The 24,645-nt window shown below is 46.5% G+C and overlaps 1 protein-coding gene across 1 annotated transcript in view; it reads right to left on the reverse strand.

Annotated features, from left to right (window-relative positions):
* Positions 1-24,645, reverse strand: part of LOC149371621 (cell adhesion molecule Dscam1-like) — a 398,608-nt gene that overhangs the window by 228,437 nt on the left and 145,526 nt on the right. The window contains exon 2 of the mRNA XM_089565877.1: positions 20,726-21,085. Coding sequence (XP_089422003.1) covers positions 20,726-21,085 — 360 coding nt within the window. The remainder of the gene's footprint in view (positions 1-20,725; positions 21,086-24,645) is intronic.

Genomic DNA, 24,645 nt, shown 5'->3' on the forward strand with positions numbered 1-24,645 from the left:
TTATTGCACTGTTTGATTGGCGCTCAACTTCTATGCGGTATTTTAGACGTCAAGCAGTTTGTTGCAATCTTTGTCTAGCATAAATAGAAATTGAGCTTTGTAGTTTTCGTGATTTTTTTTCCTTGCGTCATACAAACGGCAGGAAATTTTCAAGAGAGTTAATTAGAGACAACGGTATCTAATTAATAGTGAAGTAAATTAAAATTAGAATTAGTATGCCAAGTTAACACGTAAAAAATTGAAGTAGGAAGTCATTTAAAATATGTGGTTTCCTTTGGTATTACAGAAGTTCAATCTGATCTTGTTCGGCTGCAGCACATGTCACTCGTAATTAAGGCCCATACGCCAGTATAATAAAGTTTTAAATGTACCCTCATAGAACCGCGCATCGAAATAAAGGTTTTAGTTGTAATATTAACGGGAGGATTCGCCCAAATTATAGAAAATAGAGGATTAAGGGCAAACCCCTTAAACCGATGATGCATTTTTAACCGCGGGTGGTCGGCGGTGTGCTTGAGAACATTTTCATCAACGATGCCGCTCCGTAGGTGAGGCGTGCAGAGTGTCTGAAGCGCACACCTAGAAGTGAAGCAATTCCTTAGCGTTTCCGTTTCCTTTATTCAGTTTTATCCTAGAGACGATATCTACAGCAGAGCGCGAAAGGCGGCCAATTAAATAAGCGGCTCGAGAGGCCATGGCGATGGCCGAGTGATCTCAAAGAGTAGGCCACAAAGTTGGTCTGTATTCGCTGCCCGCGGTTCGAATCACGCTCGGGGCTGCAAGTAAGTTAAGCTTTTTCTGGCTTCTCACGCTTCGTTCCCTCCTCTCACCCCTTCGCTTAGGCCTCGGCTTCCAAACGGGGCTGAAGCCTAGATTTCAAAAAAAGATAATCATACTGCAGGATCATCGCAGTAGAATACGCTGTGGCTTCCTTGCAATGCATTCCTTGATTACGTCCACTGCTGACGACGATATAGACTACGAGCATTTTTTTCGGTTCTGCAGTCGTCAGCAGAGCTGTCTAGAGCGCTGGAGTGGTGTATTCCAGAGGAAACAAAATGAGGTTTTAAGCCAGCTACTCTAAAAAATGCACACTGATATTGCAAGGCCAAATTAAGTGTTTATGCTGCTTCACTTCAGGGCAAGCATTGTCTTTAGAACCGAATTCCTGCTTAAAAATCTCGCTTCCTTTCTGCCACAGGGAGGCGCTCGAGTGCTGTAGATAGCCGTGCTGACGACTGCACCTTTCCTTTTGTGCAGAAAAAAGAATGCACGAATACTTCTGACCAATCGGTAGGCGAACCGCGTCTTTCTACGGAGAAATGCTGATATAGAGGGATTCCGCCGAATGGAGGCAGAAGTGTGTCATGCCTCGGAGTGACGCTTAAAAATCACTTCTTAGCCAGGCAGGATTCAAACTACCGATGGCGCGAACCAAATTGTTTTTTTTTTTCTCGTTGCCTTTGACAATTCGGCCATAACTAGAGCCACGGCTGTCGGACCGGTAGCTGCTCTAGCCGTTCAAGATAGTAGATAATTGTGCGTCGGTGAAGGAAAAGAGTGATGTGAAAGTGAGAAAAAGGATTAGTTGTAAGTAATTAACCTTAACATAGCAAATTAGTGTGTTCGTGCTAAAACTGGAACTCTAATGCGGCATATAAACGAATTATTGGCTGTTAAACACGACTTCGCCCGTCATCAGGTGCACTAAGGTAGTCCAAAGCGAAACTCACAGTAGCTTCCTACCCCTGACAGCGGAATCTTTTGCTCAATGTCATTTAAAATTTAACGCCAACATGTAGAAGTGGATGTCGATATTTAGCTACATCTGGATGTGAATATTTAGCCCACCTTTGTTAGAGAGACAGGTGCGCCGGTCTAGGCGCTTTACATCAACGTATGGTTGTGTTATGCTTCCGTAATATATTCTTTTGTTTTAAATCTTTTATTCAAGACGTTCCGCTACAGAAATGCCTTGGAGGACAAGTAAAGATGCATTAGACGTGTCTGAGAGACTGTAACTCCCTTGCCTGCTGTGGACACAGAACCACGTAATCTAAAAGAATGATAAAGTAATACAAGTATAGTAATACGACATGGTAAACTGGGACATAAATAACATGAATGCTGATAAATCAAGCATTAGGTTGGATAAACAGTTACAGAACGCTTAGACGAGCAGACATCCGAGTACACATGTTTAAAAATTTCAGTGTAAATACAAAGTTCAGATAAAATAAAAAACCGGAGTGGACGCAGAAACCAAGTAGTTGAGCAAAGCACAGGCTTTATTTCTCACTTTGAAAAAAAAAAAAAAACTCCATGAACATTCATGTGAGTCGCTGCGCGGAGGTGGCAGTGACCACTGTTTCAGCTATTTCAAGACATACAATTAGTAAATTTGGTGTGAGAGAGCTTAGTTTTTTATCGCCATATGTCGTGCGGGATCGCGGCCTTGATAATAAATATCACTACTTTCACCCCACCTATACACTTTACAAAAGTTCCAACCAGCCAGGTTTGCCCGTGTAAGCGGCGACAGCGACGACGGCCATGAACACAATATGTTTACCGGAGGTCCTTGCCGGCGTTCACAAATGTTATGCACGCAGATATGGCGTATTCAAGAAACGATTGCTGATGCTATGCTCGGGCACACTAGCGGCCGACTTTGATAACAAACCCGCCACGCCAGAACGAATACAATGAGTACTGCGCTCAATATTTATGCTAGACATGCAGCGTGAACAGCCTTAACTCAAACTATAAGAACCGCAGCATAAGTCTCGAGTTCATGAGCGAATGAGTCCAACTGCAGAATAAATACGTCCAGCAATGAGCTTAACATCAAAGTTTCACTTTCCAGAAAGCAGCGATAACGGCGGGGTTCAAAGAAGACGAACTGCAACTTTCCGGCTAAGTTTGCGAACGAGTCCAAATACAACCAAACCAATATGTCAGGCAATGCTCTCAGCATCAAAGATAGACCTGCAGATCCAGAAGCGTAAACGGTGGGGCTAAAAAACATGAAGCGTGACTTTCGTAGCCCGCGAGTGAATGAATCTGAAAACAACCATGCCGAACGTCATTTACTGCAAAGAAAGAATGCTATCGCTCGCACTTCCTTCCCACCAGATCTTTTGAAAAAAAAATGCTACTGACTTTAAGCACGATCAATTACCTCAAAAAGGCACGGATCCAGTGCGTTAACGAAGTTTGCCTGGCCGATCCTGTGCAGCCAAACTTTCGGTCAGTCTCGTTTTTTTAGCCGGATAGAATAGAGAGAAGCCTTTTCCAGTTTCGTCCTCGATTGTATCACCCAAAGTACCATAGAAATGCGGCATCGCCGCAATACGTAAACGCCGTCTACGCTAGCAAAAGGTTTCCCGCTTAAATTCTGTTACACAAAAACAAAATCCACGAATGGCGTCGGTGACTGCTGCAGAACAAAACACACCGCCTAACACGTGACCACCGGGCCTCGGCCAATAGGAGGCTCAATTTTACCGCGGTGCGCAATGATAGGGGAGAAGCCGGCAAGTTCAAAGGAAGTCTTTGCTTTGGTTCATTTAGAGGCTTTAAGCTTGAATACATTCAGTCCATATTATATGACGCTGAAAGAAAATGTGCGTTTATAAGGAGTTGAGTTAGGATATATGTACCAAAAATAATGCGTGCAGAATGGCTTCTGCGCTTTTATTACCTTTTTTTTGTTTAACTCACTTCATAGTTAACCTTTAAATGTGCTGCGCGCTTTTAACACTTAGCTCTACTTCAACAGCTGCTCTGTATTCGTCACTTTTAGGCGCTCAGCTGCTATAGGGTGCGCCGCTCGGCGTTCTCATGCTGAATATTCCAAAGGACATATGCTTAGAAGGATAGCTGAGTAGAAGTCAGCTATAATCCTATTGATGTGCGAGAGATCACAGATTACTTGATAGAAGGTGAAAGCATGACAGGAGTCTAGGTTGAGTTTCTTGGCGTTTTATATCTGCCATTCGGGCTCGTGGTTTATATGCTGCTCTTTATAGTTTTCAAGACATATTTGCGAAGTACGCTTTATAGCAAATCAAGGGCTTCGCCTTTTTAACGGCTGCGCTTCAGTGCCTCAGTGAATGTTTTTAGTTTTAGACATTCAGTCCTTCAGACAAGAAAAGCCTTATCAGCCATACAGATTCTTTAGAGTTCCATATTACGCGTTGTCCTGCGTCTCTGTCTGCCATTTGTAAGTCGTCTGAACTAACAGCATTCGAATCTTGTTTGAAGAATCCGAAGCTGGCCATTTTTTCTGGAAGCATTGCCATTTTCGTCCGAGCACTCCAGGCGAGCCTGTTCCAAGGCGCACAGGTAATCGCAGCCTCAAGATAAAACAAAAGTCTCCACTTCAGGTTCATCTGCCAGCTTTAGTTCTGCCAGCAACTAAAGCTGGCAGATTTCACTCTTTGTGCAAACGTCAAAGTGCTGATCTCAATATTACTCCTTCACAAGTTCACTGTTTCGTTTCAGATAGGCTATGCAAAAGCTTTGCATCATCCCTTTGCTTCACTTTCAATATTGTGAAACGCCTGAAGTTGCGAGTGCACGCAGCATTTCCGTCTCTTAGATGATTTCCTCTCTCACTTCATCCTTTCAATGCTTTCAGAATTTTCCAGAGCCAGGACAACTTAAACACAAAAGGATGACGTTCAGCCCAGCAACGTAGTGTCTCTCGTTAAGATGTAATGAATGCCCCGAGTGCGCAACGATGACAAAAAAACTCGTACGCCTGGCACTCCACGGCGAGCAGTGCGGTATTTGAAACCCCTCTTTTACCCTCGGGCTAGAACAGCATCAGTGGCGGCGAGCCTTTTATCCCGCACGCGCTCCAGTCTCAATCCTCATCAAATCCTGCCCATTTATAACGGAGAACCTTTCCTCCGGGCGTCGTCGGTAGCGGCGGTTTTCCGGTTTCAACGGTGCTGCGTCCGCGCATTCCTTCCGCTTTTCTGGGCGCGCTAATAGAAGTCCGACTCCAAAGTGGGGAGAGCTCTCTTCACTTCGCGCGTGGCTCGTCTTCAAGTTAGCTCTCTCTCTCTCTTCCTCTCACTTCCCCTCCTTTGTAGCAGCGCAGCAAGTTTATCTCGAGGCGCTGGATCAATCTGTTTTTATCGAAATGTCCGTAAAGAGGAAAAAATAAACGCGTATCACGGAAAAATAGAAACTGCAGTCCCGGTTACTCGATGCATCAAAAGAAGTTCTTCATCCTAAGGAGGAAGGTGTAGATTTTCTGTATTCATTTCTTTGTTGGTGGCTGCGAGGGAGTTTTTGAAATAGGTTTTTTCAGGCTATCAGTGCCCTTCAGGGCATCCGTACAGTTCGCGTCGAAATGTGTGGCAAAAATAATTTCACCTTTTCGCTTTTCCAAAGCAGAGGCGAGATTCAAAAAGAAGTTTCTTTTCTCAATTCCTATGAGAGAGGATCTTCCTGCCTTATGCTTTAGCCTGAAGGGCACAGTTTAGTTTTAGTTTACTGAGAAGCAATTCATTAGACTACTTCTTTGATCACTTTAGGTATCGATACTTTACGCGGTCAGGCAACCGCGGTGAACAGCGAAGGTTCTTTAACATGAAATAAAAATGAAAGAAAGAGCACAGTTCTAAATAAAAGAAATGCTGAGTCACATGTCGAATTACGAATGAAGTTATTGCACACCTCGATTCAAAGTGCTTCGCAACGCCTTTCAGTCAACATGACACCTAGGATGTCATTCAATTTCGAGGCTATTGCGAAAACAGGACGCTGGAAAAACACAATTTCTCCCCGCCATTTGATCCGGGTTAGGCGTGGACGTGCTGGCCGACAGTCCGTTTTGTTTTCGTTATAATGTTGCTGCTCTAGCGTCTTCCCTCATAGCCGGCGCCACGATCAAGACAGATTATTAAATTCTCGTCCCTTCCTTTATAAGCAAACGTGACGGTGCAAACTTTCCGAATCCTCAAAAAGAAAATAAAAGGTAAAAAAATAGACGTGCCACGTATAGGAGGCAGACTGCTCGTCCAGCAGCGGCTGAAAAACATACACAAAAAATTAAAAAAAGAATGTTTTCTGCACAGCTGGCCACGCCAGTGCAGCTCTCAGGCTTCCACGGGCCTTTGGAAAGGAAATTAATGAATAAGAATTCGTGGCTAAAGTAGCAAAAGTAGGAAAGAATATTAAAAAGAAATGAAGAAGCGGTGCGCGATCTCATCACAGTCTCCTTTTCTCTCGTTTTGTTTCTCTGAAACGAGATTGCCGCAGCGCGAACGCGCGAGAACAAAGGAGGTTTCATTAGAGTTCGCTTCCTTCGCATTTTCTTCTCTGCGAAAAGAAACGTAATATAAGCAGGAGGGGGGGGGGGGGGGCAAATATAAATCAACGTAAAGGAAATGAGCTAAAGCCACGAAAACAAGCCTGGTGCCTTCGCCCCTCTACCCTTCCGCTCCTTCCTTTACCCTCCGCCATTTCTCTCTGATTACTGGACCTATACTTTCCATCTTTCCCTTTTCTTTTGTCTTTTCTCGCGCACTGCTTTGTTGCTATATTTTTAAAGCTTCGCGCAGCGTGTTGCACAATTCCCCCGAGGCGCAGGCCTGGAGGCCGCGGCGGCGGTCCGCTCTTCCTAACGGTGTTGCCACCGGCGGCACCTCCGCTGTCAGCATCCATCAGGAGGAAAGCAGAGAGCCGGCCATCCTTTCTCCCTCGCACCTTCTCCCCCTCCGCTCCCGAGTGAGTGACCGCTGCGTCAGAGGCTCGGCCGAGCAGCGCGCCGAAGATGCCCCTCGTCGGCCGACGCAGCTCTGCTTATGCTGCGCCGACTTCCATGCAGCTCCTCCGCCGCTCGATCTGGCATCTCCTCTTGCGGCACAGCCATCTCCTCCCATTTCCCCTTTCTGCTGTGCTCGACGGCAGTGGCGGCCGCGCGTTGTTTGTGCGTGCGTCCGTGACTGTTGCTCGGTTCAGGTCCGCTGGGAGAAATCCGAGGCTCCGCATTTCGCCACTTCCATCCGACGCGTCCGCCGGTCACCAGAAGAAGCAGCAGCAGTAGCGTCAGGCCTGCGCAGCAGCGGCAGTGCCTTTGTGCTCCACGTCGCCACGGGCGGCCGGTAATCCGCGACGCTTTGTTCGAGGCCGCTGTTTTTCCACTGTCTCCACGTTTCATCTGACCTCCTCCTCCTCCTCTCTGTCCTTCATTCTTTTTTCCTTTTTCATTCCTCTCTTCGTGCCTTAGCTTGACCTTCCCTCCTTCTTTATGTGCACCCCCCTTCCCCACATTCGTTTCTTGCGGTAACAAGCAAGAAGAGACATGGCGCCAGTTTGCGTCGGTCGTCCGCGGTGTTTGCGCTGTCCACGGCCCGTCGGGGGCGTAATCATGTCTAAAGCACCCTAAATCTTGACAGCTCTTCCCCACCCTCTTCTTTCCCCTTTGTTGCACTCCTGTTTTGCCGACTCGTTGTCCGTTTGGTCGGCGCGGTCTTTGCTTTCCGCTGATAACTCGATGGACGGCCACGTTTTCCGACGGGTCTTACCGGGCTTTTATTAGAGACAGCGGTCTTAGCACGCGAAAGCTTCCAGTGAAAGCATATAATCATCCGCGGCCGCACTCTTCTTACGTTCTGTCTTATTCGCCGGTTTATGCTTTCACTTGAGTTCCTGCACAGTGTATTTGTTAGCTTTTCCAGAGTCGTTCAATACTCCTAATGGTCATGAAACTCCCGCCTATGTTGGGTTTGAAGACTAAAACGGTCGCTAGGGGCGCCATCATCAATAGAGGGCAGCGAGGCGTAGACCGCTCCGGCAGCGTATGTTGTGGTTGCATCAGCAAAACTCGTTTCCGCACCCTTAATATTACTTCGCGTCTATATTACTTGGTGCGAAATTGAAGCGCAGGTCCTGTATCCGCTACAGACCCTTAACGCTAGCTCGCTTGACACTTATATGGGGAAACAGCGTTGTTGGTTATGCCGGGCCTGGATCTTTACCTGCGATCGTCTGACTCCTGTGTGAAGACTTCTCGTGCTTAATGGGCCATTGAAACTTTGCTTAAACGTGCGAAGTGCGCACTGACAATATACACGGGACTGCAATATACACGGGACCTAAACGCAGTGCATGATGATACTACAATATACACGGGACCTAAACGCAGTGCATGATGATACTACAATATACACGGGACCTAAACGCAGTGCATGATGATACAAAGGTCGCGTTAGCAGACGTGACTTTATTTCCGCGGTGACTTCTGCGCTCTCCTGGTTTCAGTCGACACGACTACAAGTTTAAGAGTAAGTTGCGTTATACTGCGATACGTTGAGCACTAGCCGACGTGGGATTTTAATGCAGTGTTTAACGCATGGCTAACCGCCTGCAACTGTAGCCGCCCAAGCAGCACAGATCATTGGTCAGGCATTAGAAATGTATTGGCAAAAGCCGATCCTATAAGAGACCTTAATGAAACCATCCGTTTACGATATTGGGTGAATTACCTGCACTGCTTGGCTGGCGAACGCTTAAAAACGTCGCGCTGGCCATGAGTCCGCGCGGCGCCACGAAGTACACCTTTCAGAAGCAGAGTTCCATCGATTTCGCTATCAATATTTGTGCATTAGAAGGAACTTTAACCCGTGCTTCTTCTGAGGTTATAAATGCTGCATTTTGGCGGACGTAGCCTATTCGTTATAACAGCAGGATGCCGCATTTTGTGAAGCGACAATGCTACTGCGTGGCGCCACTAACTGTCACGATCCCGATCGAATAGTGCCTTTAGGAATTTTGACGTTCATAGGTACGTATCGCGATACTGTACCGCGGACTTCTTTAATATATTAATTTAAAATATTTTCGCAGCTTAGCCGCTGCCGTTTTCCGCGGTGTACAAACAGATAATGAAAAGCAAATTTCTTGCACAGAATGAACAATCTATTCACATATACTACGAGTACCACCAAAAGAAGCGTGAGCATAGCAGCTTGAAGTGGCTCAATAATTTGCCTCCAATGTTTGGGCATTTTGCAGCTGCAGTCGCGAAGCTGAGGTTCTTGTGCAGCTCGGCATTGCGCATGTTATATAGCTTTGCTGCCATTGTGCAATGCGGTATGCGTAAATTGTGCGTGATGTGAAAAAAAAAATATGGCGCCTGATTGAATGTATTTAAACCAACTGCGAATTATGCGCGCTAGTACTTCGGCTTTGACTTCGTTTTTGCCCTGAGGCTCTGTTTTCAAGGTTTAGCAGACTTCAGAAGAGATCGGAGAAAACGGACCCTAAGCTCAGCCTTAAGGGCATGACGTGATAGCTTTGATGGGTTAATGCCCGTGTGTGCGGAATTGCTCATTCTCTACTTTACATTCATAGATTGCTAAGGGTCTTCATACTTAAGCTATGCGTCACTGCCCTGCGACGGCAGGTGCTACCACCGGTGGGGCTTGTTAGTTCCAGGTTGTTCCACTCAAGCCACTTCAAGGTCACGGAGAAAGGCTTCGGACAGGGAAACATAGAGGAAATCTAAGATTTTTAGTACTAGCGCATTGAAAACGGAAAGGTTTCATTCCATCCAGTGCGAAATTTTCACATTTTCCAGGCTATGAACCGCTGGCACTAGCGAGCAATCTGTGTTGACACTGAGGCTCCCCGCCATTACCTCCTTTCGCAGCGTCGGCGATGGCAGGATAGTTCAGCTATGAGTTATCCGGAACGTCCACTGGTGTTGGCATCCGATGCGATACAGTGTCGCTTTGTCAACGGCTGTGAACGTGGTTTGGGCTTCGTTAAATATCACGGAGGCTCTTTGAACATCCTAGGGACAGTGTCAGGCTTCAGCTTTGGCAGCTCGCGTCTAGCGACACAGTGCCTCTGTTCACTATAAACGCGTCTTGCTGAACGACGTCCACGGGATCAAATTGTTTCTCACAAGCACTCATGGTCGGCGAATTGAAAGCTACGCCACCAACTTCTTTGCGCTTCAACGTCAGACGGGAAACGAAAAAGGGACACCTTTTCGTCTCGACTGCTGTAGCCAGGGCGGCAACGCGTCGTGCAGTTGAAGGTATCGATCACAGACAGCGGTCGCTTGTTCACAAAAACTCTCGTATTCACACACTTGCACACAGTACGTGATAAAAATTCAAAGGGAGCACTCAAGTCTCCTTAGATGCAGCAAGGCGAAAGCCTTTGTGCCATCCTGCTGAGATCTCCGGAACGCTTCTGATTCTTCATTGTGTGCATTTCTTTGGTATTATGCTCGTTATAACCTATTTCGAGTCACGAAGTACTACCGCTTCGTTATATCCGGTGTGTTCGTCCTAACCAATTTCGAGTTACGATGTACTACACCACTGTGCTGTTAATTATTAATTCATAAGTCATGTTCGCTATGCCGGTACAAATTTTTCGTTATATCCGTATATCTACTCTTTTGATGCTATAGCAAAGACAAACCGTTTGGCGCCACTTTTAATGTCCTACGGCAATTAGTTTGGCCGTAATGGACGTTTGAAGTTTCAAGAAGTCATGGTTGAGAACCAAAAGTCGTCGGTGCGAATCATTATGATAAGCTATGCTTTGATTCGACTAGTAATCTTATGTTCCGTAACGCGCTCAATCGTTTGATACCACATCGAACATTCTACTCTAATTAGGTGGTCCACAAGCTGTGTACCAATGGTACCACCCACTGGTCCCACCTGAACTCCTTACACACTAGAGCATATACCGGGTGTCCCAGCTAAATGTAACCAAACTTTTAAAAAAGGCGAAGTGTCCTAGTCCAGTAACCAACTCAGTGTTGTTCATAGTCGCGTGGCCTAGTCTTCAGTATTTTTTCGCTTTTCAAAGTTAATTAATTAGTCAAGTTTAATTAGCTAACTTTTTAATTATTGACTTCAGGAAGAAAGTGTCAGTGCAAAAGTTTTACATCACTTCGAAAAACCGCTAGTAGTGCTGTTTCCGTCAAGTTACGATTTACGTAGCTTCATTTATTTGCCTTAAAAGAAAGTTGTCACGTGACCAGCTGCTCGCTCACTTCTCTGCCCCAATGTGCACCCAAAGTCTCATCGAGGAGAGGACTTCAGAAAAAATGGATTTTATTCTTTAAGGCGCGTCTTGGGGCGTTGAAGTTGCACAGTTGTCATGTTGTCATGTTGAAGGTTTTTCTTATTTGCAGGGTTATGGTTAAAGGCCGGTAAAAAAACTACTTTACGTAAATATTACTTTGCTGCAAATGTCTCAGTAAGCTGTCTCTCAAAGCGCTCTACAACTTTTCCTTTACACTTTGTTCCTAAAGTCAACAATTAAAAAGTTAGTTAATTAAGGTTGACTAATTAGTCAACCTTGAAGAGCGAAAAAAATACTACAGACTAGGCCACGCGACTCTAAACAACCCTCATTTGGTTTCAGACGGCTAGGACACCCCGTGTTTTTTAAAATCTTGGTTACATTTAGCTGGGACACCTGGTATGTAGAGGAATTAAGATGGGTGCAAGTTGCCGCGCTATTCATCTAGGTGTGATTGACAGCTCGCACGGATGGACGGACACTCTGGCGAGTACCCCATATTACACCGACCACGTGACTTGGCACGACGTCGACTTCTTGACGTCACATGTGTGATTAACAAGTTCGAGGGGACGGACACGCTGGCAAGTCGTGAGCCTTAACTATTTTGCCTGAAGATGCCAGAAAACAATGTACCCCGAAACGTCCCTTTCCATGCAGTTAGGCCGGTCGTCGTCACGTTCCTTAGTTCGCCAAAACGTGGATGGAAGATAGGAGCGTTTGCTTCAAAACCAGGTGGTGGCTGTTGGCAGCATCGCGGATTTTTTCTCTTTATTTCTTTCACTGTGTAATAGGCGTCATAAATCGGCGTATAAACTCGCCATTTCCTTTAAATACATTGTACAACATTTTGTGCGAGTTGGTTACCTACATTCATTATTACAGCGCAACGATGGCACAAAACAAGAGGGGAATACAATAGCGCTGACTGTAAACTAAATTTTATTCGAGACCAGTACGGTTTTTATACCACCTGGCGATCAGAACAGGAAAAAAACATACAAGAATAGCTACAAGCATGCTCAAGGGTACAAGAACGGCGGTTAGCCGGCATGTGTCAGATTTCACATTCTAGATATTTGATCTCTTTCTGGCACAATGCAACTGATGGTGCAATTATGCACTCGTCCTGCAATCTTGTAATCATACAGGCTTCTATTATCTCTCTTGTTAATGCGTCTCGGTGTTTCCCTATGACCCTGCATTGCCCGTACATAGGTTCACATTTATCGTCGCTGTCATCTTCTGCGCTGCAGTGCCTGCAATGTTTGGCTGCGTGGCCTGAGGTAGCAACACGTGCGACATTGTCCCTCTGCTCTTCTAGCCTTTTATTGAGACAGCGGCCAGTCTGCCCGATGTATTTTTTCCCACAGGACATGGGCAGTGAATACACCACACCTTCTTGACACGGGACAAAACGATCCCCGTGTTTAACTTTGCACCTGCGTGGTTCGTTAGTCGTGCAGTTAACTTTTTTACACAACAGGGAAAGTTTTTCCCGCGCTGAAAATACTGCATCAACCCCTGCCCTACTTTCAATTTTCTGGAGGCTGTGCGACACCTGACGGAGGTAAGGCAAAACAACAACCTTTCTTCTTTCCCTTTGCTTAACCGGTTCGCTAGTGTGGCGAGGTCTCAGGTTTTCAGCTGCTTTGCTGCCACTGACACTAGGACATCGAACGGATAACCGTCCGGAAGGCCAAAAACATATCGCTAAGAATCGGGGCTAGGCACGAACCAATACATATCCCGTCTTTCTGAATGTACATATCCCCATTCCATTCTACAAAAGTCGAACTAAGACAAAATGATAACAATTCTAGGAAGGCATCGGCGGAAATTCCGCACTCGTTTTGGAAGGCTATAACACCATGCTTTTCGATGTGGTTATTCACAGCTGACAAGATTTCCGCCTGGGGAATTGTGTAATTAATTGGCTGAAAGATAACTCGCTGTCTCTTCTTCCTGCAGACAAGGATGGAGGTTTTGTTGTTTTAACTAGAGGTGTGTACATGTCGAAAGCAATAGACAGCGTCCTTGCAGTGTTTGACAAGCGCGATGATGTAAAAATGTCGAAAATTTAGAGTCAAGAAAAAAGGGTAACTAACAAGTTGAATTTAAACAAGTTGTCGAGTATGATTGAGAACTGCCACAAGATCAAAGTTGAGATTTTTTTCTCTGGAAAGACCCATAAACCCAACAGGCCGTTTCGTGCAATAGTTTCAGAAGCAGGGACATGGCAGAAGCATGTCGCAATGTACAGTCAGGCCGGAATGAAACGCGAACAGAGCATGTCAAGAAAACAAAATATTTTACCTGCCTACTTGCAGCTGAAGTGTACAACTAGCCTGATTCATGTGTCTGGGTAAATTGCCTACTCAAATGCATAATCGAAAATAGGTTGTAAAGGAATATCTCGCTGCAAAGCAGAAATGTATGGCATATGCGTGTTCGCGTTTCATTCCGGCCTGACTGTACTTGCAACAGAAACTCAACGTTTTAACTATCGATGACCCTTTTAGAATAAAAAATTCTGACGACGTAATCACCTTCCTAAAAGGATGGGATCACGATAAAAAACTGCAGGGATTTTCAGTCGACGTAAAAGACTTGTATTACACAATTCCCCAGGCGGAAATCTTGTCAGCTGTGAATAACGACATCAAAAAGCATGGTGTTATAGCCTTCCAAAACGAGTGCGGACTTTCCGCGGATGCCTTCCTAGAATTGCTATCATTTTATTTTAGTTCGACTTTCGTAGAATGGAATGGGGATATGTACATTCAGAAAGACGGGGTATGTATTGGTTCGTGCCTAGCCCCGATTCTTAGCGATATGCTTTTGGCCTTCTGGACGGTTATCCGTCCGATGTCCTAGTTTGAGTGGCAGCAAAGCAGCTGAAAAACCTGAGACCTCGCCACACTAGCGAAACGGTTAGGCAAAGGGAAAGAAGAAAGGTTGTTGTTTTGCCTTACCTCCATCAGGAGTCGCACAACCTCCGGAAAATTGGAAGTAGGGCAGGGGTTGATGTAGTATTTTCAGCGCCGGAAAAACTTTCCCGGTTGTGGAAAAAAGTTAACTGCACGACTAACGAACCGCGCAGGTGCAAAGTTACACACGGGGATCGTTTTGTCCCGTGTCAAGAAGGTGTGGTGTATTCACTGCCCATGTCCTGTGGGAAAAAATACATCGGGCAGACTGGCCGCTGTCTCAATAAAAGGCTAAAAGAGCACAGTGACAATGTCGCACGTGTTGCTACCTCAGGCCACGTAGCCAAACATTGCAGCGACTGCAGCGCAGAAGATGACAGCGACGATAAATGGGAACCTATGTACAGGCAATGCAGTGTCATAGGGAAACACCGAGACGCATTAACAAGAGAGATAATATAAGCCTGTATGATTACAAGATTACAGGACGAGTGCATAAGCGCACCATCAGTGGCAGTGTCCCAGAAAGAGATCGAACATCTAGAATGTGAAATCTGACACATGCCGGCTAACCGCCGTTCTTTACCCTTGCGCATGCCTGTAGCCATTTTTGTATGTTTTTTTCCTGTTCTGATCGCCAGGTGGTATAAAAACCCTACTGGTCTCGAATAAAATTTAGCTGACAGTCAGCGCCTTTGTGTCCCCCTCTTGTTTTGTGCCGTCGTTGCGCTGTAATAATGAATGAACCTTTAAATACAGTTTTTAACTCTACACTTGTAACCGTACGTCACGTCCCTGCTTTTGAGCGACTGATCGTCCAATTGCTCTTTTCTAAGTTCTGAAACAGATTCATTCACAAAACCAGAGTTATCTCTAACTCCTTGGGCCCCAGAGAGAGTGGCTGTGCCTGAATCGAACTCCGCACGGATCACGCGACATTCTACTTTATGATGTTCAATCGTTTGGACCGATTTACCACGCACTGCAATTGTGCGACCTTCTTGGTAAAATTTTTTTTTGTACCTTCGCGTTCAAAGACACTCTGATCTAGCTTCAAAAAGTGGGGCACTGCTCTTGTGTTGTCATAGATCGATCCCTTCCTGGTCGGCCTTTTCCAGTTTCTACAGAGTTCTACAGTCTGCTCCCTTTCAATTGAATTAATCTAGTTCTTTTGTTCGGTGTTTACCTGTCGCTTGAATCTCTTTAATTCTTCGTTCTTGTTTCCAGCATATTTACTGATTAATTTACTGGTCCTTTTCCTACACTCTGGGTCAATGCCCTTTCATTTAAGTATTTAAACGGCTTAGCTGCCCATCTGTTATCGTCAAATTTCCTCAGGCATTCTTCGCTTAATATTTTACTCTGGGCTTCCCGCGCTTCAAATATGCCCCCCCCCCCTCCCCCTCGCTCATGTCTCCCTGTAATGCCTCGTATGGGGTTTTGCCGTGGGCACTTAATCTTAATCTCCCAACAGCTCTATCATTTATTCCTAGTGCCGACTGAACTGCTGCCCTTAGGCACTAATCCGGGTTCGAAAAAGTAAAGTGTGGCACCACTGCTTCCTTGCATATATCTCTCAGTACTTGAAACTTGTAACCCCATAATTTCCTATGTACCATCATCGCGGCATCTCTTCGCTCTTTAGCCCTAACAGTGTATCTGTATCTCTGTCCTTCGTTCGCGTGTCCCCTGAGATAATTGTGTTCTGTCAGTCTGAGTATTTCGTGCCATTGTATCCATGTGGTTACCTGCCCCCGCTTGTCTCTTGTGGTTTGCTTGCCCGCGATGAGTCTTCCTAGTTAGTTACCTTCACTAACAAGGAAGGGCGCCGGCATCGCAGTGACACAAGTGCCACGGACAGTGTGATTGCTCGGCTCAGTATCTCGACGCGCGCTGACGTTAAGGCGTGACGCTCAGCTCTACGCCAGTAGGGAGAAGCCCTGTTTGCTGGTGAACGCTCCCCCGCATCTCGTCCCTTCCGGCCGTGGAGTATCTCCCCTGCCATAGCATGGGCGAACATTCGCTCATAACAGTGCTGATGAGTCGGCCGATCTCGATTCCTTAGCGCATTTTGTTCCTAGCTAGCGTTACCGTTGTAGCAATCAATGCCTGTTTGTGTCAGCCAGAGTGTCATTCTTTTGTGCACCCAGAGCAAGACCCTCCGTGGTCGACGTTCGCGATCACGAGGTGGGATCTGTCGTGTTAAGCCGGGGGCGTAGCCGAACGCGCGCCTGAGCGCTGTCCGAGGAAGCAGTCCAGACACCGTGTACCCAGGCGATGAAAGAAGCCCCCTTCATTATCGCAATCAGCTTTTATACACTCGCGTCACATGACCACAGATCCGCTATCGCAGTCGCAGCTGACGATACCTGCTGACGTCACGCAAGCATGAACAAACGATCCCAGCACAGGATCCGGTGGTATTGAACTGTGTCAGCCACGGTTAAGCGGGGAAAACGTATTTACCCTCCTATCACAACCTCTACACCTAATACCTGATTAGTTGAATCGTTGAAAATCTTCTGACCTGACTTAATGACGCTATAAGTGAAGCCTGGAGCGCCTCCTTTGTGTCTACAAGAATTAAACAGTCTGCAAATCTTCCCGGATATTAGCTAATAGTTCAAAAGTGACCCGATGCATCAAACCGGGGAGCCACTGCTCTTTGAACTTTCTGCCTGACTTGTACGACAGATTACAACCTAGATTGCTTTCTTGTAGCCTTCTTTCCGTATTTATCGTATAGAGAATGGACAGCACTGGGGACAGAGAACAGCTAACGATGCGGCAATTGGGGCTGGTTGGTATTCCATAGCTGTCGTACAAATGAACTGAGTGTTACAATCACAACATGAGAGAGGACTGAACAAAGTACGCTTTGTCCAGTCTTGACTCGCGTTGGGATTGTAATACTCAGCGAATTTGTACTACAGCTATAGAGGACAGCCCTGCCTTAATCTTGTGTGTACCTCAACAGACGTCGTACTTCTTAGTCCTTCACAAGGAATTTCAACTTTATTCTCTCGATATACTTCCTTTTGGAAATCAGTTATCTCATGACCGATACATTAATATTTCTGTATCTTTCGCAGGAGCTCTCTGTTCTGGTTGTCGCACGCCCCGCTTATTTCCACAAAGGCTAAATACAGAGGTTTGTTTTCCGCCCTAGCTATTTCTATATATTTGGTGAGCACTAACAGGCTATCATCTAAACGGCTACAGCTTCTACTGCCAGCCTCACTGTGCGGCTTCTCTAAGCAGCGCACTAAGCTCTCTCATAGAGTTACGCAGACGTTTCATGACCAAAAAACGGTATGGAAGGAATGTGGCTGCATATCAAGCAGTGATGGTTCTCCGGTTGCTACTCTGATGCCTATTTCGTCTCTTATTTCACTTTTAATAGAGAGTAGCTGTTATAGAGGTTTTAACCAAATGGGCGTCACGTGGTCCATCGCTTCTCGCAGCAGTGATGTGATCTGTCCCACCCTCCTTGTCCGCCCTTTCCCCGCGTCCCACAGGCAACCAGGTGGTACCGACGGGAACAGCCGGACTTCGCCGCTGCTGGCGCTGCTCACTCCCCCGTATCCGGCATGAGACCGATGCAGCTCTTCTTGCAGTTGACACCGCATATGCCTTCGCAGTGTATTAGCTCTGTGGTGGCGCTGTATGGTCATCCATATACGTATATACACGGGGAGCAACTAACAGAGATTGTTGCAGCGAGTTTTGCATGGCGGGCCTACTACCTTCACAGCAGCCATCCGTGGCCGCCCGCAAGCGTGCTCGAGGCCTGGCGTACAAGCGTGACCACTGAAAAGACGAGACCTTGAGTGAAGCCGAGCATGAGTGTGATAGATTTCGCAACAAGGCCGAGCACCGGCGTTAACTACTCGTTCAATTATTCGTCTCAAGCCACGAACTTAAACGTGGCTGTTGTTTTTCATCAACTTTTGGGCTTCCTTCCAGATACCGAATAAGTTCCTTTGGGAGGCGTTCTTGCCAGATTAACAACAGTGTTACAACCAGTTCATCAGGTGTCGTTCCCGAAAAAGAATGAAAACGCTATGAATTTTTACTCCTTTAGCCGAAGTACTCCTTAAACTTAAGTACTCCTGGTGGCACCTAAAAATGAATCAACGCTATGTGAAGAGCTAAGTGCTCGGCACGAAATTCATGACTTCGAAAGCTGATATCTGAAGGCGAGGCTAACAAACAACTCCACTCTTTCATTTCTTCGTTTGAAAGAAAACAAACATGAATAAGAGGCGCATCGATTCCGCAGCACACGCAACGCTGCCGCCTCATCCATGCTCGCACTTCTTAAACGTTCCATAAATTCGCCATTAAGCGCTGGGTTGTTTATTCCCAAGCACTGGGCTTCCAAATCGAGTTTCTATATCTGACGTACCTTGGCTGCAGTATTTTTGCAATTACGGAGCTTAAACAACCCTGCAACGAGCAAGCACTCCAATTCGAGTACAAGCAACCCATATGGGGAAACCAAACAAACCTTGCTGTGGCGTTCGAGGCACTGCGCGCTGTAATGAAGGCACGACTGATTAAAGACTCGCGTCCAGCGCAGGACTCGAACGGCCTGTTGTCACTGAAAGCCGCAGTGGTGTTATCGCTCCGGCCGCAAAGGTGTGCTATATTTGTAACAAGAAAAGCGGTGCAGCTCAGTGGGGAGCAAAACGAAGATGGTCGCCAAGAGAAAGGGATAAGCTCTCTTGTCGGCCTAGCACGACTGGCACGAAGCTCGTGGCGACGGCAAGTATAGTGCGCTCCTGGTTCCGTGCGCACTTCATAAATATTTCCTTTCTGCGCGAGTCGAGCAGGCCGCTATCACCGCGTTAGAGCCGGTAATCGGCCAGGAGATCCCACCCGCTTGTTCTAGTTTAATCGACCGGCGCCTAATGACCGGCTGCTGTTTAATGCTTTCTTAATGACAAGAGCCAACTGGTCCCCGATATTTCTTCCCCGAGGCGCGCGCGCGCGCGCCGGGCAGCCCCTGAACTTGCGGTGATTAGCAGGCACGGTGTCGTTATGCAGATACCTCTCCTTCCCTCCTCCTCGCCTCGTCGTCGTCTTCGTCATCCTCCCCCTCCTGTTCCTCAGCGTCGTGGTCGTTGGTCGCCGTTCATTCTGTGCTGTTGCGTGACGGAGAGGAGAAATAGTACTGCGTGCCTGGCTCTTCTCGCTTAAGCACCACACCTAGAGTCGAAGACGTCGAGCTGTTCTAGATGGGACTACTCGCGAAGCATTTTTTTTTTACCTTTTTCATTGTTAACGCCGCTGTGTTGATGGTTTTTTTATAGCTCGACTTCTCTACACCCTACCCTTCTTCCATAGCTTTCGGGCTTCGTTAGCCCAAGAAGTTGTCGGGAGTTTAGTTTTGAACCCATTGCTGACTCTAATAAGATTTTCGTTGATTTGTGCATTGTTCGTATGACACGAGGGAGTAGTTTTCTGGTTTGTTGGGCTCTGTGCTCGCGCGACCGGCGTTGAGTCAACGATGCCTTGATGACCTCCTAAACTGATACATTCACGCGATGGAGCGGCGCAAAGTTAGTTCGTTCATCAACGATAATTACGGGCCTGCCGTATGTGATTAAATGACCCGAACGGAATTAGCGTCTGCGTGGGAGAGCGTTTCTCACATCGTTCGATAATTCGCTGGCACGTTATTATCGAATGTGAAACTGGGTGAGTAACGAGAGTCTTAATTTGATTCTCGTCACGTTTTAAATTTTCCTGCCTTGTTTGGCGTTAAAAAAAATGCAAGAAATGGTGCTTTTAGTTTTTGGTTGAATGCATGTATTTCGCACTTAACTGCATAAAGAACTGAAGAAAAAATTTAAAGACCGGTGCGTTTCCAATTAAGTGTATTTGTTGTTTCTTTGGAAACTGTGTTCTCGGTAACGGTGTCATGTAGTACGCTGTAATCATAGCACAAAAATAACTGCAAGACAATGAAAGACTAAATGGTCAGAAACACGTCTGCATCGGTGGGATGTAAAATTCATGTCGCCATTAGAGTAAACAGTTCACAATCAAGGAAAGCAACACATGTTTACAAAAATAGAGACGAGTTATAAACTTACTTCGCTCAGATGTTTGACGTTTTAGCGGTTGCAAATCTGCTTAAAGAGCATCAATTCTGCGGACCTGCGCAGTATGTCGCAACCTTAATTAGAATTTCAACTAAAACTAAAGAATAACTGAAGAACAATGCATTCAACGAAAATCTGTTTTGAACCCATGCGCAGGGAGGATGCAGAACACCGCTACCTTCCCTGTATTCCGGCTTGTTCCGAGTAGCCCACAAAATAGATTCTGTTTCTTATAGTCTTCTGAGCTTTAATATTGCTTATTTCTGGTCTGCACCTCTTTGTTGTATTGTTTAAATCAGTTTACAGGTTGGCTTGGAGACAGCAGTTCTTGGCTGGATGGCTAAGAACGAAAGAATGCGGGAGTGAAGCTCGGTCTTGTCACTAGTACCTCTCAATGTGAGTTTTACCGAACGCAGGCGCTGGCTTGTCACAAACTGTTCAAGCATACGGACAGATAAATGGAACGGAGCCTTCACTCGTCAGTTCTAGCGCCGTCTTCGAGAATGCATGTTATTGGGTGGACATAGCGTGGTTTGCTTGAGCCGCGGCTAATCAGTTCTTCCGAACTTGGCACCCGTGACATCAAAGCAATGCGAAAGAAGATGCAGCCCATACCTGCGCGGACCTTGACGTCCCTGCTAACGATGGTGCCAACGCTGTTGGTCGCTGAGCAGCGGTAGGTGGCGTGGTGTACCTCGGCGGCGTACTCACGCTCGCCAAACGCGCGGAACACGAGGGAGCCGTCCGGCAGCACACGGCGTAATCCGTTCAGCGTGACGTCGCTGCCGACCGCAGCGCCGCTGGATCCTGTGGCGGCACCGTTCTGAGTGTCTAGTACATGGCCCTGGTGCGTATGCCAGGTGACCAACGGCCGCGGATAACCGGACACCGAGCAGGGGATGTGTGCCCCCGTCGCATTGCTGAACACCAAGCGGTTCGGAGGCTCAGCCAGGAACACGGGCCTTGCCAGCTCAGCTGGAAAGAGCAACAAAGGAGACACAGCCTCGTTAGGAACCAAAAAGCGCAAGTTGAATGCACCCAGATCATCTAAAAAAAGTACATAATACAAGTTTCCAAATGCTTCAGTGGTGGCCGCGTGAAGATTCATCGTATAGCAAATGTTATTATTATATACTATCTTTATATAACATCTTCTCTTCCCCCCAGTGCACTGCAGCTACCTAGCGCCTACATCTTGTTAGCATCTCCGCTTTTTCATCTCCAGACAAACTGTCTCTCCCGGTGACTAGCGGTCGTACAAGAAGTTGTTTCTGCTTCGAACAGAAGAGAGACCCACCCTCGTTTCGATGCCCGGGAGTTGGAGCTTCACAGTTTCTTACCGAGTGTATTAAAATGAACTTCAGATGTTTTGGCACGCTCACGGAGTTAGCGTCTAGTTAGCACTGCTAGCAGCACGAACATGCGGACGCTCTGTTATTATGTAGTGCTGGACGCCGTATGGTCACTGCCTGCTCCCGACTTCATCAACTCAAGCTTTACGAGCACCAGTTCTCGTGACGCTTTGGAAATCATCTCTTAATTGATTTACTTAAGAGAGTGTTTATTGTCCGCCTGCATATAACTCATCTGTCAAATGTCGCTAACCACGAATGTTAATGAACCTTCGAGAAAACTTTCTTGAAGCTATGTTCACATGGTCCTCAAAATTTTCGCTTCGGAGGCATATTTAAGAGACGGTATTAGCTTTGTCGGTGAGGTCCACCCCAGTTTTGGCTTTGGCTTTATTGTATGCTTCTATCAGCTTTTGTTATAAGAGAGATTGCATCAGTTAAACTAAAAAAACGTCTAGCTCAACGTATTTTACCGGTAAATATATCACGGCTGCTTTTTATCGTCTGCGTTCGTTGTCATGTTTTTTTTTTCTTTTTTGGCCTGGACGTGTTGTTTGTTTTCGCTCATTTTCTATTTTTGCTGCAGCCCATTTGTTATTCGTTTACAGGCTTCCTTCCTTTCTGTTCGTTCCCCTAGAAAGCCGCGAAGTGTTGTGCCGAAAGTTAAGGTCGAGATTTTAAAAATGAATGGCGGGGATCAACATTTGCAACAATTTCTAATGATGTGTAGCCATGGACAACCTGACCTGAAACGACGAAACGACGCCTGAAAGCTACGGGTGGCTCCATGCAGCCAAGAACATCACATCGTCGTCATCACCAGCTTGAGTAATGTAAAGCTTCATAACTGCTCGCAAACCAAATCCACAGCCTCCAGTTCACCTACAAAGATTATGCAGGTTAAGTTGCTCTTTCCTGCTCTCTCTTACAGGTGTTTACCGCGTTACTGATTGGTTATGCAGCTGCATAGTGGCGCCGGAGGTCTGATAATTGCTCCATTATTTCAGGTTATCTCGTCCAGGGCTGTAAGGTCAATTATATATGCTTGCTGGCGGAACGAGCAAAGCAAAAGAGTCTGTTTAGTTTGGATAAACCATTAGTAACATAGTGGAGATTTTCTCAGAGACCACATGTTTTTATTATGACCATCCCCGAACAATGAACTCCAAAGATGCCTCAGAGGTAAAATGGCGGGCATTCTATGCTGAGAAACGTGTTTGTTCGCGTTTTAGTCGCTGACATTGTGTAATCACTAGCATCTCGTGCATACCGAATAATGCAAGTGAAACTGGTTTTTTTCAGTTAGAAACGGTAGCGTTATCTGAGAGTATGCAGTGAGAGGAGGCCGACATATTTCTTAGTTGTGTGTTGCACCCGAAGGGCATATAATACAGTGTATCCTGCTATTAGTATCTGCACAGGTGTGTTGTGTCAGTTCCACATCACCAAAGATCAATGACCACGAGCTAAAAAAAGTTACCATTTTTTACTTACTTGGTTACACGCCTAGACATGACTGCCTGCATATGACAGTGACTGATGGCCTCTCGCATATCCCGAAGTAGAAGTCAAGCGTACTAGCGGCTTTAACGTAAATTGTTATACACAAGATTGTACCACAGCTTCTACATCACAGTAACGCCGATACCCCTTCGCATTGTGCATTATAAAGCGTGGTTTAATCAATCATTACAACTATTACTTATCCCGCAACGCATTAATAGTCCCTCAAGGAGCATATTAAACAAACGACGCTACAGCATGAAACACGTTTGGCTTGCCCATTGCTACAATGGCAGCGAACGCGAGTGTTTGAACCTGGTGTCTTTACTGACGAGCGACTGTGTGTTAGTTCCACTCGGTGAGGGCTCTATGAACGATTTGATATAGTTTGGCCTATAGCTGTTAAACTAGCCTTCCAACGAATTGAGTTTCTAAAATCCCCGTTTCGCATATACATTGAAAATAACAAAAGATCATTGTCGCGCTAACGAACAGGTAGACGCGAACCACTGGTGCTTGGTGGCTGCTATTGCTTCACTCCATCTCCTGGTTAACTAGTGTGCAGTGAAGCGACAATGAAGAAACTCGGAGTTGCGGAGATTTCAGAGGAAATGACCGGGAACACTTCCAGTTCCGCCGCGGTAAATCTTACTCCACTTATTACGACTAGGGAGGTGAGAAACGTGAAAGTCGCCTGAGTGGTCAGGTGCCCGAGTGGAGCAAACCGGCTCCGTCCAAGCCTTAACTCGTCGTCATGCAGATGACTTCTCGCGCGACGACGTTCCTGGAGGCGAGATAAGCTGCGCTCTGCTCTCCCCGGAGAAATTAGTCACGTTCCCCGAAGAGCCTGAAGTCGGGGATGAGAAATGACCCGTGCTGACAGGTCGGGCGCAGTCGCTCCCGTCGCCACCCCTTTCTGTCTCGCGTCCTCGTCGCTCGCGCTAATGGCCGCATTCCGCATGCAGTGACAACGAGGGCACGAGGCGTGCGGCCGACACGGTCTCCTAGTGGTACGTGAAAACGGCGAAAAAAAAGAAAGTAAACACCGGTAGCAACAGAAGCGTAGGCAATGTGCGGGGATAGCTGTGTAGACATTTAGTTTGTCGTGGCGACTAGCAGCAGGAAAGTTTGCCTGCCTAGAGCCTGCCGCCAATGATTGCTAACGATTCAGTGGCAGTTTTTCACGCTGAAAACGAAACATGTTAAATACCTGTACGTATGCGTAATTGTTATGATTTCCAAGTTACGCGTTTTATTTTTAAACATTCTGCGCTTCCAGTAAGGATGAGCTTGGGGTTGTTGGCTGCAGGTTGGGATTATGTGCGTTAAATCGGCTGGAAGTTGCTACGTTGTCCCGGCATTCATTTCTCATTCTTGTAACGAAGGGCGTCGGCTATCAGAATAACCTAGGTGAATGAAGAATAACAACCACCACACCTTCGGTACCGTTTGAACATTCTTACGCGCTCGCCCGTTGCCATTCTGCTACACAGCATACGCCTGCTAGCCGTGTGCGAACTTTGTGGTTGGTGCTTGCCGCTATGACTTTATGCAGGGTAATTTTTTTATCCTTTACAGAAATTTATTTTAAAAATTGTGAGATACAAATCGGCGTGGTCTGTCGAGCAGAACTGTTCGGCAAGGCGGACAACATGTGTTACATACGGAGTAACATTCAGG

This window comes from Amblyomma mixtum, chromosome 1 (genome assembly GCF_055824585.1).
Source record: "Amblyomma mixtum isolate Tamu chromosome 1, ASM5582458v1, whole genome shotgun sequence".
In the NCBI taxonomy this organism is placed as follows: domain Eukaryota; kingdom Metazoa; phylum Arthropoda; class Arachnida; order Ixodida; family Ixodidae; genus Amblyomma; species Amblyomma mixtum.